The sequence below is a fragment of the Equus quagga genome, chromosome 15 (genome assembly GCF_021613505.1).
Source record: "Equus quagga isolate Etosha38 chromosome 15, UCLA_HA_Equagga_1.0, whole genome shotgun sequence".
Lineage (NCBI taxonomy): Eukaryota > Metazoa > Chordata > Mammalia > Perissodactyla > Equidae > Equus > Equus quagga.
The window spans coordinates 15,453,453-15,473,024 of NC_060281.1; the positions used below are offsets into that span (position 1 = coordinate 15,453,453).

Sequence of the window (19,572 nt, forward strand, 5' to 3'; positions counted from 1 at the left end):
TTGGTGGTGAGGACAGAACAAGATGGAAGGAACCCACTCACCTCCAGTCTCCTAAATGAGAGAAAAATAAAATTCTATCTTATGTAAGCCACTCTTTGTGTTAATTAGCTAACTGATTAACTAATAATCATAACTAATGAGCAGATGTAAGGAGCATTGTGGTAGCCTCAGCATAGGTAGCCCTTCCAACCATGACAAATATCATCTCTAGTTGAACAAATGCATAATTATAGATTCACTCTCCTTGTGAACAGAATCCACCCAGATTGTTCATTTGGTTAATTGTTTCTGAAGTGACACTCTGCCAGGTTGTTCTCCATAATTCATTTCTTGTAATAATATAGAAAAACATGCTTGACATATGCATAACGTAACATATGCATATGTTATAATGTATATACAATGTGGCACATATATTGTACATTCACTAAATGAAGCTATTAACTGCTTACAAGTCCTTGGTCCTAGGCTGTTATAGTCGCCATGACATTAGCAGTTTTTGAATCAGATAGTACCATCCTCCATAATATGTTAACTAGTTAGTTACCCCTCATAGGGTATATAATCTTTAGGAGCAAAAATAATAAAATCTTAAAAGAACGCAAATGAGGAATTTAGGCTCCATGGCAGCCTACTGATATGCCTCAGTGGTGATAATAATAGGATCTACCACATGGAATTGTTATTTACCTTAAGCCATGCAAAGGGCTCAGGATGATGTCAGACCTATAGTAAGTTCTCAATAAATGGTAGATATTGTTGGTTGTGGATATTCACGGTGAGAGTAAAATTTTCTGCAGGTCCCTTATTACACTCGACAAGTTGCTGGCATCTTTCATCTGGAGATTTTACAAAGCTTGCCCTATGCCTAGGTCATCATTAACATACATTAAAAACAAAAAAGACTTCAGTCTCCAATTATTTAGAAAACAAGGATGGTCAGTACTTGGGCAACTATGCATGCCAAAATTTGTAATATAAAACATCACCATAGTTCAAGCGTATGCATATCTTTGTTGCAGCGTCTTGCTTTGCTGAGCAGGAAAACTGACTTCAGCTCCATTTCTACAAGGAGATGACTAGAGGGGAATTCGTCTGCTTTAGGTTCTATCAGGGAGGCTGGACAACAAATGGAACTGATTAGAGTGGTGGAAGAATTAATTGTGGCTGTGCCCACAGAAAGACCTGAGTGAAGCCATCCATTAATGTCTAGATGCTTGGCCTTGGGTACAACTGCCTCATTTCTCATGCTTTATTCCTGTTTAGGGCTCCTTGTACCATTAGATGAATTTTGTTTTCCTCTATACTGCCATATCCTCTTGGTTGTGACTGCCCTCTTCACCTATAGCTGAGTGTGCAAAATTTAGTTTCACTAGATTAAATATTAAAGTTAATAGCGGTATTTGAGTTCTGACCATATGCCAGGCCCTGTTCTAAGTGCTTTATTCTGTATCACCTCATAAATCCTGGCAATAACACTAAGATGTAGGTATTATTATTTCCAATTTACAGATGAAGAAACTAACAGCAAGAGAATTTAAATAATTTGCCTGAGAAATCTGAAATTCTGTAATGCCTCTGGACTTAGGTTATTCTCAGGCTGAGGCTGTGTTTTACTCCTTTCCTTTGAGAAATCACTTTCTCCTGGCAGTTTTAGCTTGGTTTCTCTGACTTTATTCTATGTGCAGACTTGTAGGCCTGGAAGATGATGAGTTTTCTTACTCACTTTCTTGTCTAAGACTAAGGTTTTAAAACATCAAGTACAAAGTGGAATGGTTTGTATAAATGCTTTAAATCTCCATGTCAAAAAGAGTTGTTGCCATAATTAAAGATTCTTAAATTGGTATCCCTTCTTGGCTGATGGTCTTGCTTGCTCCTAAAATATGTGTCTGACCATTAGCAGGTTGCGTTGTCATCTGCCATGCACTGAGAACCAGCTGTACCAAGTCTTCACGTTGGCTCTGACCTTAGGCACTTTGTGACTGAGCAAGTTACTTAGCCTGGTAAGATGACAATGGTCTGATTAGAACATCTGCAAGTTTCTTTCTACCTCTAAGCTTCAATTTACCAGTATTAATACTTATGGTGCTCTTTTGCAAACCCACATCATGGACAGAGGTTATGGAAGTTGAAAGACCACTGAGCTGAACAGAGAAGTCTAAAATTGAAAATTGGAATATTCAACATAAGCAAAGTAACTACTTGAAGTGTTACTTTTCAACATGAAAAACATTACACAAATTTTGCTAGTTTCCTTAATTTAACATTACTTGCACATAAAAAATATGTGTGGCACACTGCATAGGATGATACTTAATGCAAAGGATAGCCTCTGTTCTAGCAGTTTTTAGTGAAGTTTATGAAACCAAATAATTAAAGCCATCTAATATTGTATTAAAATAGCACAGAAAAAAGTGTGAAATCGCAGGATAATTGAAAAGAATTTCTGGGAACATCATGCTATTCTGCTAGCCCCAACCACTCCGGAAAAATAGGCGCATATTTCATTCATAGTGACATACAAAAAGGAGGAAAGCGATAAGATGGAATCTACAGGAAAACAAAACAAAAACAGAAATGATAGGGCTGACTTTCAGTCCCAGACTGAAATAAACTAAGGTAATCTATAAGGTAATACACTGTAGTCAAATCTCCAAAATCTCTGATAATGGGGATCATTTTTTGCCTTTAGAAAGTCTTATTTTTCAGCCACAGACTTCATATTTAAGTTATACTTGGCATTTGCATATATTTTCATCAGATTAACATCAGAGAGCCTTTCACAAGCAAATATTACCTAGGTCAAATTGTAGCCATGATGGTTTGAAGTAGGCAGTCAAAATCCAGCAGTTCTTCTAAAATCAGATTCATCTAAAAGTTTATCCTCAATGAGACGAGGGAAGGAGACAACTAGCATTGTGTTAGATGTATTGTCTTCATGCCACATTTTAAAAATGTTACTGAACAGTGGCAGAGGATACAAATGTATCAGATTTCTTAATATATTTGCATTTCCCAGGTCTCCTTCCTTCACCCTTTGTAATGAAGTGTTCTCGACTTTATTCTTGAAAGGCTTATCTCTCTTCTTTATCCTCAACCCTATGATGGCCATTCCTATTGCACACCTTTGTCCTTCCTCTTCTTTTCAGCCAATCTAAAGTCCACTCACCCTTCAAAGCTCCTTGGGCAATATTGAGAAAAAGGAATTAGTTTCCTGATTCTTTGATTAAGATATTGAAAAAGGGGTGCTCCTGCCAAAGCATAGAAACTTGCCAAAGTGATGAGAAGACTTAAATAGAATTCTAAGGAGAAAGGAGTAACAGTCCCCCCCCCCCAAAATGTAAAACTAGAGCTCAGAGAAGACAATGGGAAGAAAATAGACAGGGGAGGGTAAGATCTCAGTCATCGAAGCGAGGAAGAGGAGTGGGAGCCCTAGAGCATAAGTGATAATCGAAATCTACCAGAGTTTAAGTTAAGAGACAAATAAGATGCTGTACATATCTCTAAAAACTTTTCATTTGGGCTCTTACTATAAATTGGTAATCAAAATTATAGCCTAATCTTAAAAAAAAATACAAAGAGTGTTAAAACAAAATAAAAACAAAACACAAACCAACAGCAACAACAACAAAACCAAACAGGGCTGAGATGAAGCACCTATGCTCTCCCTGATATTGTCTGCTGCCAGCATTTGAGGATTAGTCACCACCAGGAGGCAGCAGCTCAGTAGAGAAGGGGTGGGACTCCAGTGTAGGGAATAATTGAGTTAACAAAAGGCTCAAAGTTCCTTGGTTTCATCAGGGAAACTCTTATGCCCAGGTAAGTAGGATTTAAAGTTATATTCCAAGAATGGGGAAGAAGAACAATGCAGGGATAGGCCCAAGGCTTCTCGGGGGAGAGAGTGCTATGTTAGCACATGGAAGATTAAATGGTCATTAAGATACTTTGCTTCTTTAAGGAGAGTTTAATCATTAAAATTGGCAATGGTATAATTAATGGAGTTGAGACTTTTTTAAAAGTATGTATAAGAAACTCCTATTTCAGGATAGAGAAAACACAGGTGTGTTTCTGAGACACTGAGTTTGTCAGGTAATCTTTGAAAAATCATGGAAGATGGGAGAGGAAGTAGTGAAATGGAACAGAGAAACATGCTTTAATAAAGCAGGGGAAAAAGAGATTTTAGCAACTCTGGGTTATTAAATTACATTTAGTTAGTCCTTTAACAAATTTCTTGAGATATTTAAAAAAATCAGATTTATTTGGTTTGAATTTACGTACGGTAATATTTACCCTTTTTAGGTATATAGCTCACTGAATTTCAACAAATCCATACAGTTGTGTAACAACTAACATTAGCCAGAAAGTTTTCTTGTGCTCCTTTTCAGTCAGTTCGCTCTCCCCAGCCCCCACCCCTGGGAATCGGTGCTCTAATTTCTATCCCTGCAGCTTTTACTTTTTCCCCAAAAGTCATCTAAATTGAATCATTAAGTCTGTAGTTGCTGTAATTTGTTCATGCAATGGGTTATTACAAATCTGAAGTGTTAACACTTAAAAAATAGAAGTGCTCACTGAAGTGCTGGATGGGTTCAGTAAGGAGCCCAATATGGTAACTGTATTTCCTTTTATGAAAGTGTTATTAGAGCAGAGCAGTAGCAATGCAATTTACTGTAGGATTTTTAGCAATGCATCCGACAAAATCTCCCAAAATACCATCTGATAATTTCGGGGGGAATAATGAGGTAGATGACAGCAGAGTAAGGCAGATTCACGGCTGGTTGGATGACAATACCCAACGTGTGGACTTAAGGGCAGTTGTTAACCTTGAAGGACATCTCTAGGGGAGTGTTGCAAGTCTCTCTCATTAATTCCACTCCGCGCAGCATGTTAATTGACAATGTGGTTGAAGCCATCATGGATTTGTAACTGCATGGCTGGCATTAAAATAGAGGAAAATTACATCATTGGGTAGCAGAACCAAAGTTCTGAAATATCTTAATGCGGCAAAAGGCTTAGTTGGTGGGCCCAAATCAATGATGTGACATTTAGAGGAGATTAAGGAAAACATATCCACTTGCAGTATAGTGAGAGAGCAATTCTTAGGGAAAAGTCTTATGGAATCAGTAAGTCTAAATCAAAAAAGCTAGGGTCAAAATTTGAGGTTTAGAACACAGCCAGCCAGATTTGGAAGCTATTTTTACCTTGAACTATTTTCTCTCTCTCTGCCTAACTAGATTCCAGCTCATTGATTTCATTTTTCTATTACTAATTTCACACCGAGGAGCAGGAAGTTTCTGACAACTGACTGTGAGCAATGCAGTCACCCGCTGGGAAAATCGAGACTGCGATGGTTTATGGTACCTGATGTTAGAGAAAATGTAACTTACATTTAACAGTCATCTTCTTAATTTTATTCATGGTTTTAAAAACTCTTATTTTGCTAGACCTCCCAATTAACATTCTCTAGAGCATCTTTCTGCAACATAAACCATCTCCCCTAAGCATTAGGGTACGTTCACATTTCAGTAACCTGGGAGACACCACAGGGTAGAACCACGCTTTCTTGAGAGATCGTTTATGTGTGTGTGCGTGCCCACCTGAGGACCCACACTTTTTGCCTTTTTACAAGGTGGTGTCCTAACCTCTTCTTGACCAATGAACTTGACTTAAATAAGTTCTACCAATACAGAGTTTAACTTTTTAAAAGAAAATATATCGCAACAGTTCAAACTGTATTCTCTGTCAGTGGGGTTAAAAATGAAGAAATTGAGACTCAGTAAGGAAAATGGTAATCAAGGATGGAAGAGAAGAGACTGCAATATGAAAGAGAATAAATTATAATCCTTTCTTCTTTTTCCTTGTGTGGTTTTGCTAATGTGACAATCCATCTTTAACTCAGCATTTATACTTATAACTACTTGACATTAATGATGAGGGCTATCAAGACACTTCCGTATACTAGAAATTTCACAAACTTCTCCTCATACCTGTGATTCCTGGGTAAGTGCATTTTTTTCCTCTAGCCAAGGTCTTATGTATTTATCTTTAAAATCTCCAAAGCTTCAGTGTTTACTTGGGATGGAAGTTAAAATAGGATTCTGAATGGACATCTACCAGAGGAATAAGAGCTATTTGACTTTCCTTAGTCTGAGTAAATATAGTTTACATTTCACTAGAAATGTGTGCTAGAGAAATGTCACAAAGCTGTTTCCATATTGCTCTAATTGTCCTTCAGAAATGCTTTATCGTTTTTATTGATTTTGTCTAAACTAATTTAGATTAAACCACTACAGCAATTTTCTGAAACACAGCCTGAAGCAAACGTCTATGGAATCTCCCCCTGAATTCTTCCTATCTTGGCAAGAACTGGGCCTGGGATCCAGTACATCCTTTCCACCTCCCTAAGCAAACACTGATTTTATATGTATTGAAAAAAAAATGAAAGCCACATTAGTATTTGCCACTGAAGACTGGGCCATTCAGTTGTGTCTGCCAACCATGGATGGATTTTTTTCTGGCTTTCTTTTGAGATACAAAAAGCTGGAAGTAGTAGATACTATGATGCTACAAACTAGAATATTGAAAATCAAGAAAAAGTAGCGTGCCATCATCATTTAGGCAATTAGAGTAAAAGGTAATTTCATTTTGTTAAATTTCTACTTTCCACCTGGAAAATGTTTGACAAACAAACTTCTCTTCCTCCACTTCTTTTCACAGGGTAAATGTTGAAAAAGTTTGGGCTAATATTCCTATTTTATGTTGCATCGTTCCAATGGGTGTTTGCTATTATATATCTTTGATTTCTCAAATTGCATACAGATGGCACTGTCGCCAACCTCAGTTCTGCTTCTTGGTCTCCAGGAGGCATGCAGGCAGCAAGATTTAAAGAAGAGACAAGCCTTTTCCTTCCCTCCTGGATTATTCAGCTACTTCGAGCTTAGGTCCCAATGTAGCCCGAGGCTCAGTCTGTATTTCCCACTACAGCTTTAGGTAGCAGCCAGAAAAATGTCTTCTTGCACTCTTGAGAACAAATGTGAGGTCAGGAGGCTGGAAAACAGACCCTGGAGAACAGCAGCAAAGGATTGTGGGGCTTCTCGGCAAAACCTTACTTCTTTCCAAAGCTATGTGGATAAGGCACTTCATCTCTCTGAAGCAGCACAACCCCAGAACAGGCCACGGAGAGAGACCTCACTCGGAGGAAAGTAGCTGGACTTATCCTCCCAGAACCTGATGGCATCTATCCTTTGTAGCCTAACTGGTTGAGGAAATAGAGGAAAAGGGAAACTGGTTGATTGTGCTCATTTTCTACATAGATTATATTGTCTCATGGACCCAAGTGCTTCTAAAATGGAGTTTAATTAAGGTGCATAATGAAGATATATGGTTCTCTGGTGGCATGGTTTCTTTGAAATCTATTCATTAGCAAGGCCTTGGCAGCATTCACAAATGTTCTATGGTTCCTTCAGCTGGTGGTTCTCAACCCTAGATGCACATAAGAATCACCCGGGAGCTTATTAAAAAAAGACCCGTGGGTCCCACCCCAGAGATCCTAGTTTAATTGGTCTGGGATGGGTCCAAAGCATTAGTATTTTTTAAATAGTACTTATTCAGTTTAAATTCAGCTAGGGAATTGAATGTTTTCCCTTATGGCCAAGAAATAGCACTTAACTGCTGTGTCTGCTATTCTTCCCAGGAAAAAGAGGATGATAAACTTCTTCAGCATTTCCCCTAAGAACTTCTGCAGTATCTTAGCTCCATGGGATGTTAATAGGTAGTCTGAGAGAAAACAGTTTCTGTGATCAAGTTTTGGAAACATGGGGCTAAGTATTGTGATCAAATGTTGGAAACATGGGGCTAAGTAAGCACTCCTTCCACTCAAAAATGGTCCAATTCAAAAAGTTCTGGGAGCCCTTGATATGCTAATGTGCAGTGGCATACTTCAAGAGGAGTGTAATAGTCAGAGTTTCTTGATCCAAAAAACAGTTGACCATGAGAGACTTTCAAGGAGCATCTCTTGGGACTAGTGCTCTATGAAATTCACTTTGGAGAAATGTGTTTCTGATGCCCTAAATCTCCTCCAGGTTGTGAGATGTGTTGCCCATCTATTGCCCAAACGTCACATTGTTCCTGCTTTTCTCAGCCACTTACTGAGGTCCCAAAGGGGAATGGATCCTTGTGATCCATTTTACTTCCATCCAGCTCATTAGCAAAGGAGGCTAAGGATACAGTCATTGCACACCCATCAGGAGAGACCAGAGTCAATCACATCCAAGTCAACTCTCTGATGGCAAAGACATTCTTTGTTTTTTACATATGGGAATAAAGCTCTTAGGGATAAATGAACCATTTCCTTATATTTCTCTCTATCAGACAATTCACATTTTCTACTTAGAATAGGGCAATAGAAATGCTAAGCTTAGGACTCTTGTGCTTTTTTAGATGAATTTTATTCAGTTGTTGACTTTTTACTTTTTTAAACATTGGCACCTGAGCTAACATCTGTTGCCAATCTTCTTTTTGTTTCCTTCCTCTCCAAAGCTCCCCAGCACATAGTTGTATATTCTAATTGTAGGTCCTTCTAGTTGTGCTATGTAGGATATCACCTCAGCATAGCCTGAAGAGTGGTACTAGGTCCGTGCCCAGGATCTGAACCAGTGAAACCCTGGGCCGATGAAGCAGAGTGCTCAAACCTAATTTGTTGACCCTAATTTGTTGACATTTTTTTTGGGGGGGGGGGGGGGGGAGATTAGCCCTGAGCTAACATCTACCACCAATCCTCCTGTTCTTCTGGGGAGGAAGACTGACCCTGAGCTAACATCCGTGCCCATTTTCCTCTACTTTCTATGTGGGATGCCTACCACAGCATGGCTTGCCAAGTGGTGAGTAGGTCCGCACCTGGGATCCGAACCAGTGAACCCCAGGCCGGCGAAGCAGAACATGCAAACCTAACTGCTGTGCAACTGGGCCGGCCCCTCTAAATTGTTGACTTTTTAAAATGAACAAGTTGCTAAAACATAAAGAAATGAGGTCATATGGAAACACAGCATAAATAATGATTTAAAATGGAGCAGTAAATCAAGAATGGGGTAAATCATTGTTGGTCTAGAAGGAGCCTTAGGGATCATCCAGTTTAACTGCATCAACTTTATAGATAACATGCAAGGGCTGGACCAGTGAAATGTCTGCTCTAAAGCCACACTTCCAGCTGGCAGCCAAGAGGAGACTGAGCTAGACCACCTAACATCCCACCTGAGAGTTTCCCACAATTCTGTGCTGTCTCCTTACAGACTCTCCCCCAATCCGTAGTTCAACAAAGATAGAAATTATTTCAATAAAAGTTGACCAAATTTCTTCCTCAATATATGCATTCCTCAAATTAATTACTCACACATGTAGTTATTATGGGCCATGTTTGTAACTTCTTGTTGGAAACAGTTGCCTCTGGTTTTCTGTTGTTTGAATTACTAGTCTCCTACATGCTGAACCTAAAAACCCACAAAAATGCCATCCAATGACCTACAACGGATGCTTTTATGTCTGTCTCTCCTGCAGCATTTGGTTTGGTGCCATGCGACTTGTGAAGTACAATAAATATTGGCAACTGATTTAATTCTTTAATTTTCTGCTTAAGGTTAAGGGAATGTAAGTAATTTTATGTAGATTCATACAAGAAGTGCATCATGGTTCCATTTGTCTGCTAAGGAAATGAAAGCTGTTGTCTGTTTTATTTTTAGTCCACATTTTTGCTAGTGAAAGTTTTACTTCAAGAGAGACTCATTTTTACTCTTATGTAAATACAGACTGTCCTTTCTTATTTAAGTAGTGAACAAGACCCGATCACTTACAGGTACGTTTTTCTTTGCACCTGGGAACGGCACTCAGTTTTGGAGTTTCAGTTAAAGTTTTAAAATTTAATTTCAACCTTACACGAAGGAGCTTAAGTTTGGGGAACACAAGATTTTTTTTCTTCACAATTCAGGCCCACTATTTTCAATATTCTTAAATAAAATGGGCTGAGACATTCCCTTTAATGGGCAGAACATCCTGAAAGAGTCTTAATCATTTTATTTCTTAAATGCTGAGCCTAGTTGTGCAATTTATTTCATGACGTTTTCTTTTGGGATCAGAGATTTAATTGAAATTTCTTCATTTCTCTTCCGACATTAAACAATACTTGCGCAAGATTAAGAAAGTCATCCACTGCTGAATACCTTCCTCGCCACTTTCCCATACCAAGAAAATGAAAAAAGAAAACCAAAACCTGAAACTATTCACATTTTAGGCTCCTTGGAGAAGAGCAAACATGTTCACATTTAAGCAGGACAAACATCCTCTCTTCAGCATGTTGCCAAGCACACAGCTCTCAGAAGACACCACTTGAGTTGACTGGAATGCATGTCATACATGGAACACTAGCAAAAACAGGGATGAATAGCCCAGAAAGAGAAAACTCAGAGAGACACGAGAGCTGCCTTTAGAAATTGGGAGGGAAACAGGATTAAAATGACTCTGTAAGGCCCCCAAGGATGGGATGTTAGGGAGACAGATGTTGCCTCAATGGAAGGAAGCCATCTCTAATAGAGTTGTCAGAGATAGAAGGGATGCCTAGGTAAGAAAAGAGCCGTCTATCATTGAAAGTTTTCAAGCCTGGAGTGGGTAACAACTTCACAGGGATGTTGGAGAGAAGATCCAAATATTGAAGGAGAGTGGAAAACGTAAGGGCCTTCCAACACTGAGAATCAATGAAGAAAATTTAATCACCAGCAAACACACATATATCTGGGACTGCCTATACATTTCTTATTTCCAACATGTTATGGGAGCAATGGGAGGGTCTGTTTCCAAAAAGGTGTGATGTCAGTAGACTTTTTGAGTCAAATAGAAGAATTAAGCACATTGATCATTTCGCTTCTCCAGCTCATGGTCCAATTAAAACACCATGGCCCTGGGAATGAAGCAGTGGAGAATACAGGCAAGACCTAATAGAGATATTACCATAGTCTACATTTATTAACACATTTATTGGACACAAACTACGTGCTAAGTACTGTGGATAGACAGATGAAAGCCTTTCCTAATTACCCTAGGTAATTGTACTCTGCTTAATCCTCTATTATAAATCTCTCTCATATATTAGAAGTCTTTGTATGTAATTGTCTTCTACATTAGAAGTTCATGGAGAATGGAACAATCGTTTAGTCATCTTTGCACCACCTGCCATTAGCACAGTAAAATGCAAGAAACAATAAAATTTCAGCCTCCTAATGTGGGTGCTGAGGAAGAAAACGTCCTCAATTTTCTGATAGGCCATTCTCTCTGAACTGAGCGTTACAGATAGTCTAACTTCCTCCCCTTACGTAAATTGTCAGATGTGCTTTTGCTTGACTTCAGATTCAAGGAGATCTTAAGACTGTAAGAGACAAAGAAGGGAAAAGTTGTTGAGATTTCCTGAGATCTCAAAGAGAGAAATTCTTAACATTTCAGAAACTTAGGGCTCTGGGTTTCTATCTGAGCTGAGTCTGTTCTGTCCGCAAAGCCCCATGCCACCTCTGTCTAATTGTCATCCCCATTCCTGGGAATCACGTCTTCAGGGTCTTCTGTAGATTTCAATCAAATCTCTTTCCTTTTCTGTAGGTGTTGTGGTGTCTGCTGTGTTCTCTACAGCGATACACACTTTTGATGGTACTCAGTAAATTATAAATAATGAACAAACCTGCCTCCTGTCATTTGGATGGAGACAAGCAGCTTTCTAGGCCATGAATCAGGAGAGGGGTCACTGCTATGCACACAGTTTCCCAGAGCACCCTGATATGTCAACTGCCAAGGAAAACTGGAAGTAATCTGTGCTTTACAGGGTCAGAGCATTCCCTAGCTTTACCTGCACGTATTCAGCCTGCTGAAAGTAAGCCACAGAGCTCAGGGTACCAAATCAGCCACCCTATGAGGTGTAATGCAGGTGGTCTGCGTTGGGAAGGAGATTTTGACTAAATAAAATAGTAGCACACGTTGAGACTACTAATTAGAGTATGCTCTCTGCCTTTGCAATCACGCTGTGTCCTCACTTCTTTCCAGCCAGCAGTCAGCAAAAACACTGGAAAATCAGACTCTGCCAATTGACTATTTTCAAAGTCAGATGTGATGCGCTTCCTTTCTAACTCATTTTTCTCTTGAGTTCATGCTTCTATCAAAATTCAATTTATCGCTCTCAGTAGGAATTGATGACAGAGACACACTCCATGCGGACACCTTTTTGCCCAGATTATTAGCGCCATAACAAATGTAGAATCTTTTTACGATGTTAGTGTACAAGACAGAACTTTACATAACTCTCAGTGGCACTTTACAATGAATTAGAATTATTTTTCTTCCAAAGGGAAAAAAAAGCTAATAGTCTAGGGATATCCTGGGACTATGGTTCTTAAAGCTGCCTAACTATCAGAACCAACTTCAGAGTTTTGCAAATAACACAGAGTCCCGAGTCCAATCCTAGACCTATCCTATTGAATCAGATCTTTAAAAGTGTACTTCCGTCCTTGAGGTTTTTAAAAAGTTCCAAGAGAGATTTTGCTGTGAAGCCAGGTTTAAGGGCTATACCTATAAAGTGGGGAGTCTTTCTCAAGTCAGGCGACAAGCTGACTTTTACTGTTCTATTAAGATATTCTATTGAGGCTTCTTTTAATAAATGCATGGTAAAAAAAAGTATGCACATTTAAATTCAGTCTACATCAGGAGTCTTCAATTTTGGTTTTAATTGGAAATGTCAACCATGTATCTTTTGTTTAAAAGGCTATAGTTTAAGACAGGCAGAAGAATGAACTTGGACACTTACCTTACAACACATACAAAAATTAACTCAAAATGGATCAAAGACCCAAATGTAAGACCTAAAACTATCAAATTCTTAGAAGAAAACATAGGGGAAAAGCTTCATGACTTTGGATTTGGCAAGGATTTCCTGGATATGATGCCAAAAGAACAGGCAACAATGGGGCCAGCCCCGTTACTGAGTGGGTAAAGTTCCATGTGTTCTCCTTCGATGGTCCTGGTTTGTGGGTTCAGATCCCAGCATGGAGCTGCTCCACTCATCAGCCATGCTGTGGAGGCATCGCACATGCAAGGTAGAAGATTGGCACAGATGTTAGCTCAGGGCTAATCTTCCTCAAGCAAAAAAAAAAAAAAAAAGGAAGATTGGCAATGGATGTTAGCTAGCTCAGGGTGAAACTTCCTCACCAAATAAATAAATAAATAAAGCATAGGCAACAAAAGTAAAAATAGGCAAATTGAACTACATCAAAAAGTTCTGTGCATCAAAGGATGTACTCAACAGAATAAAAAGGCAACCTACAGAATGGGAGAAAATATTTGAAAATCATATGTCTAATAAGAGGTTAATCTCCAGAATATATAAAGAACTCCTACAACTCAACAACAAAAAAGCAAATAACTAGATTAAAAATGGGCCAAGTACTTAAATAGAGATTTTTCCAAAGATGACATAGAAATGGTCAACAGATATGAAAAGATCTTAACATGACAGTTCACCAGGGAAATGAAAATGAAAATCAGGATGAGATATCACCTTGCACGCATTAGGATAGCTACTATCAAAACAAAAACAAATCAGTATATAACAGGTATTGGTGAGGATGTGGAGGAATTAGAAATCTTGTGCACTGTTGGTGGGAATGTAAAATGGCGCAGCCACCATGGAAAACAGTATGGCAGTTTCTCAAAAAATTAAAAATAGAATTCCTATGTAATATAGTAATTCTACTCCTGGGCATATATATACAAAAGAATTGAAAGCGAGATCTCAAAGAGATATTTGCACACCCATTTTCATAGCAGCACTATTCACGATAGCCAAGAGATAAAGCAACCCAAGTATCCATTATTGGATGAATGGATAAGCAAAATGTGGTATATTCATACAATGGAATATTATTCAGCCTTAAAAGGTAGGAAATTTAACACATGCTACAACACAGATGAACCTGGAGAACATTATGCTAAGAGAATAAGCGAGTCACAAAAAGACAAATACTGTATGATTCCACTTATATAAAGTATCTAGAGTAGTCGAATTCATAGAGACAGAGAGTGGAATGGTGGTTGCCACAGGCTGGGGAGAGGGAAAAATGGGGCATTATTTAATGGTTATCTAGGGTTTCAGATTTGCAAAATGAAAACGTCCTGGAGATTGGTTGCACAACTGTGAATATACTTAACACTACTGCACTGTGCGTTTAGAAATGGTTCAGTTGGTAAATTTTATGTTATGTGCTTTTTACCACAATGAAAAGAGATGTAACTTAGGAAACTTGCTATAAAGTGAATTTTGCTTAAGTGATTTCTATCATCCTACTACCTTCCATTATGAGATCAGAAGATTTCATCTAAATAAATAATCTGGAAGTTAGTTAAAGCAAAATAAATGAAAAATCTGGCAAACATTAAAAAGGCATAATAAACAGGACATCATGACTTTTTGATATCAAAATACTCAACATATAAATAATAATACCAAAATTTTATAGATGACACTTGTATAAGTAGATATACCATGCAGTGTTAAAATATTTTAAAGTATGATTATATGTTTCAAATTGTTGTGACTGAGAATCTGCAGTCATGTATACTCTTGAGAGTTTTACACCAACATATCTTTCATTTTTAGAGGATGGGAGGAGCAATTTACTGAATATTTAGCTCTTTTCTGGGTAACACCAGTCTAGCTTGCCTGTGTTACACCAGACTGGCCTGTTACAATACTCTGCACAGAGAGGTGGAGAAGAGCATATAAAGCTCATGTAGGAGACATTCAGCTCAAGTTTAGAAGTGAAAGTTTCCTTTAAAGAGTTCTGTGGCATTATGTTGGCAACTAACGAAAGTATCAACAAATTAGCAGATTGTGCCTATGCTGAGCAAACAAATGGTTTGCCTATTTATTTCACACTGTAACTAATATTCAATTTACACATTGATGCTCTATTTTGTTTTCAGCCTGAAAAAGGAAAGCTCACTGTCCAGTGCAGGCTGTGGCATCTGTCGTTGGAAATAACCTAGGAGATACGACACAAAATTTGAATTCTCTGTATTTTGACAGTAAGTTCCACCTGAGAGTAAATTTGTAACCTAACAAACTTCCTTAAACCCAGAATTGAAACTGTATAAAAGTTATTAAGTTATGAATTGAACTGCTGTAAAAATTATAAATCTCTTTAGTGTGTACACAAATAAAAGTGTGGAAAATATTTGCACAGATACGATAGTGGAGCAATCCATACCTTTTGAACTTGGATCAGGGGTGGAGTAAACAATGCATCATTTATTGAATGCTTACTTTATATTCATTATCTCGTTTTAGCTCACTACCACCATATAGTGGAGGGGTTCTTATTTCACTTAAAGCTGGGGAAATAGAGGCTTGGAAAGAGTGGACGTTACCCCAAACAACCCAGCTCACATGTATAAGAGGCTGGATTTGAAGACGGTTCTATTGACTCCAAAGCCTTCAGCTCTTAACTTCTGGGCATTGTATTTTCTCCTGGTTTTATTACACTCGCTTCACTAACCCAGTTGAGTGGTAGGAAAAAAGTCCTGTGAAATATACCCTACATTTGGTGCATTTTTAGAAGATAAATCCTGAATTTAGGCTTCAGAGATGTATCTATTACCTATTGAGGAGCCTTGTAAAATTATAGAAAATAAAATAGTCTATTTAAAACTGTCTGATGTTGCAGATAAAATTCCAATCTAGTGAAATACTCATTATTTTATATAGTGGAGTATCCTCCTCAACAGCATTACAATCATTGAGAGATACTGAAAACATTCTAAAATTTAATGTACAATAGTCTTTCCTCAGCATTGTTTTTAAACTAAATGATAATAATTAAAAGATGATAAACTATTTTTCACAGTTCACATCTCATCAAGTAAGGCAGTAGAATTCTAGAGTTTTAAAACTAGAAGTCACCTGAATAATCATCATCTTCTTTTTCACATTGCATCTAGGGCATAAATTAACCAGAAAAAATATTCTATTCTCTTCCAAAGCATCTCAGAAAAATGAAAGTTAAAATATGCTTTCAATAATACATTCTAGGATCTTTAAAATATGCTTGTGTAGTCTAACTTAAGAACGATTTACAATTTTTAATTGGGTAGAAATTATTAACATACTCCTGGAAAACCAGTCTATGATATCTCATTCATGTCTGTCATATCATCTGTCCATTTAGCAATTTATCTCACCAAGATAAAGAACTGTTTAAAAATTTCAGAATTCTGATCCAAAAGAGCTGTTATTTGAAATAATAGTGTTCACAATTTCCTGGTGATTGCACAAATATATTAAATTTTCTGATCTAATATGCTTCATGCATCATTTATTTTTATAATTTGATGTTAAATGCTTGGAATTTCAAAACATTCAGTCACCATATGGATATATAAGTGATATCTCTAAATGGAACTGTGATAGGAATGCAAAAATATCTGGGTTAGTAAGGATGGTTAAACAATTTAAGAGAGAGTCTGAGCAAATTGGAAGACCAGTCTTACCTGAAATGCGTTAAGTGTCTCTGGATGTCCGGGTCTAGAATTGGAGTGGGTCTGGAGGATCCCAGGGGTGATCGATCTTGACTCAAGAGGTCTTGGAATTCTTTACAAATTTGCCTAAAATAAAACATTCAAAATTGAAGTTGAACTCTTGAAATGGGGCTTTAATTTCATTCCACAATATTTTACCAAAGATTTGCTTTCTCTTTTAAAAATGGATTGGAAAATTTCATAAAGCAAGCTCCAAAGTTCCATCCACAACATGCAGTTGAAGTTCACAATGGCGACTTTGCTCTCAAGCGTTATAGTATTGAAAAACTTTTCAAGTAAATAACAGTCCATGGGCACTGACAAAACCAATGTTCACTGTTTAAGGTGAATATTCATAGATTAACCTCAGGATAAGGAAAAATCTATATGAAAGGATCACAATTAATAATTGGCTTTTAAAAAATTAAGTTGTGATTTTTTGCGGGATCTCATATTTGTAAACAATGTTAAACCAAGTTAAAGGCTTATTTCAGAGCCATGATTCAAGTACTTTGGAAAATCTCTTTTCCCAAAATTTCATTATAATTCAGACTCTTGTAGACTAAATTTCTATTTTAATATTTGAAGTAGACAATCACTTAGAATTTAGCTCACTAGCCTCACAAAAATGATTATGTTCCATGTAAGATGGTTTCTTTCAAAAAAGTACCCTTAAGAGCATTTTTCTGCTGCTTTTCTTACATTAAATGATTATGATTTCTGGTCATTGGTTTCAGTTTAAATTACCACATTACTGTGTATGTTGGATAATGGTAAAGCCCTTGCGATACACAGTCCAAATGATACTATTCTAAAGAAGCAAAACATATAAAGAAAATAGTTCTTTTTTTAAATAACAAAACACTAAATTAATGCAATAGCTGAAGAGTGAAGTACAGGACTGCCAAGAAATTGCTCAAAATAATCCATCATTGGGCCAACTCCATGACCTAGTGGTTAAGTTCAGCACACTCTGTTTCAGTGGCCTGGGTTCAGTTCCTGGGTGCAGACCTACACCACCCATCAGCTGCCATGCTGTGGCAATGACCCACATACAAAATAGAGGAAGACTGGCACAGATGTTAGCTCAGGGCAAATCTTCCTCAGGAAAAAACAAAAGAGAGAGAGAGAAGAAGAAAACTCCATCATCCAAGTGAGGCCACTCCATATTCAAGGGATGGTGTGACAGTGATTAGGATTTTTGTCTAGATTTACAATGGGCAGTCCCAAAATTTAATTATGTAGCCCTGACCGTAATTATCAATGTAGCCAAAGACAAGAACAAAAGGGTCAAATTATTCCTAGCATGTGTCGCTCTATGGTCCCAGCCACTAATTCTTCTCCAAAGCATTTGTGTCACTGACAAATAACTATTAAAAAGTGACAAATGTCTTGAAGCACAAATAGTTGATCTCTGAATTAAAATCAGTTGAGCCTTATTTATAATTAGGTGCCTAAAATTTCTTCCAAAGATCATTTGTGATTTTTTTTTAAACTAACAATGAGCCTCAGGTTTATTGCCAGTGTTCAAATATTGTGTCATTTCATAGAATTTGCCTTTTACATTTTGAATGCAGGTGAAAGTAAAGGAAGGTCCTAGGGAGAGGAAAAACAAACAAACAAACAAAAATAAGCCCTTATCAGCTCTAAATCTGACAGGAGCCTCCATATCCCCCTGCAACTGCCATTTGGTGGGCATTGTTATCTGTCCTGCTTTGTGCTATTTAATACAGTTAGAACTAAAATTTTAAATACAGACTCATGCTATCATTTTTCACACTAGCAATACGGATTACTATGTGGTAGGCTGTCGATGCAATCCATTATTACAAGGAATATTGAGGTTGTTTAGAGAAAATTCTTTTAGTTTTCTATCAGATTAAGACACATCAAAAAATTAAAATAAAGGTTGAAACATTGCTTTAGTGTTTGAGTTATGATATGGGAATTATTTGGATAATTGAACAAATTGATTTATAAGTTGGCAAATCAACTTCCTTACTGTATAAACAGTACAGCAAGTTACAATAAACTTAAAGTTGATGAAGAAATGAGGAAAAGGCAAAATGTGGACAAATTTAACTTATGCTAAGCAATTCAACTACACCACACACGAAGCTGTATCAGGAGAAGTTTCAGAATTCTCAGCCTTTGATATTCAATTCTGCTGCTTAATTCACTGACTTAGGACAGCTTCCAGATTTAAAAACAGATGACAATTTTGTAGGTTTCCCTTAGGCAATTATCATCCTCATCTCATTATGACAGTTACAGAGTTATTATTTTTATGACTAGTTTCATTCTTATTTAAACTTTTATTTATGACGCTACAATAAGAAATACTCATTGTTCAAAACAAAATGTCACATTATGAATTACGTAACACAAGATGATCTTCGATGAATCATAAATTCTAACTTTATCACTTACATCATTGTCCTTAAGAACAGAAGTTTTTGCTGACATCTGAATGTAAAGTTCTATGTTTCTCCTTTTTTCGATTAATGTTACGGTAACAAAACTTGTTAACTATTCTGCTTTACCCTAATGTAGATTAAATGTTAAGCATATTTAGCTCTAAATTCAATGAAGAGGCTTAAATGTGTTTTTCATGAATCAAATAGACGTTTTGCCTGGTACATTTTTAGAATTCAAAATTTGTGTAACTTAGTTTCTATCCCTCCTCCTCAATACTTGTTAAATTACACCAAAATATTTGGTTAATCAATAAAACAGTAGAAATAAAGAGGAATTAGGAGGCTAATCACACTTAATTATTGGTCTGCTTACAATTGTATACTTGGCAACATAATCAAATTCAACGAAATCTGGTATTCATAGAGGTAAAAAAGCAATATATAAGCCAATCTGACAATGCAGATCAGAAACTGGATCTCTCATCCAAAGAATTTTGGATTTCATATATATTTTTGATACAAATTATCACAGTCTGGTGAACAAAGGTGAGCTGACTAGAACGTA

General features: G+C 37.2%; 1 protein-coding gene across 1 annotated transcript in view; it reads right to left on the reverse strand.

The window, feature by feature from the left end:
• TFAP2D (transcription factor AP-2 delta) overlaps nt 1-19,572 on the reverse strand; it is a 54,281-nt gene that overhangs the window by 883 nt on the left and 33,826 nt on the right. Inside the window, exon 7 of the mRNA XM_046638769.1 lies at nt 16,564-16,677. Coding sequence (XP_046494725.1) covers nt 16,564-16,677 — 114 coding nt within the window. The remainder of the gene's footprint in view (nt 1-16,563; nt 16,678-19,572) is intronic.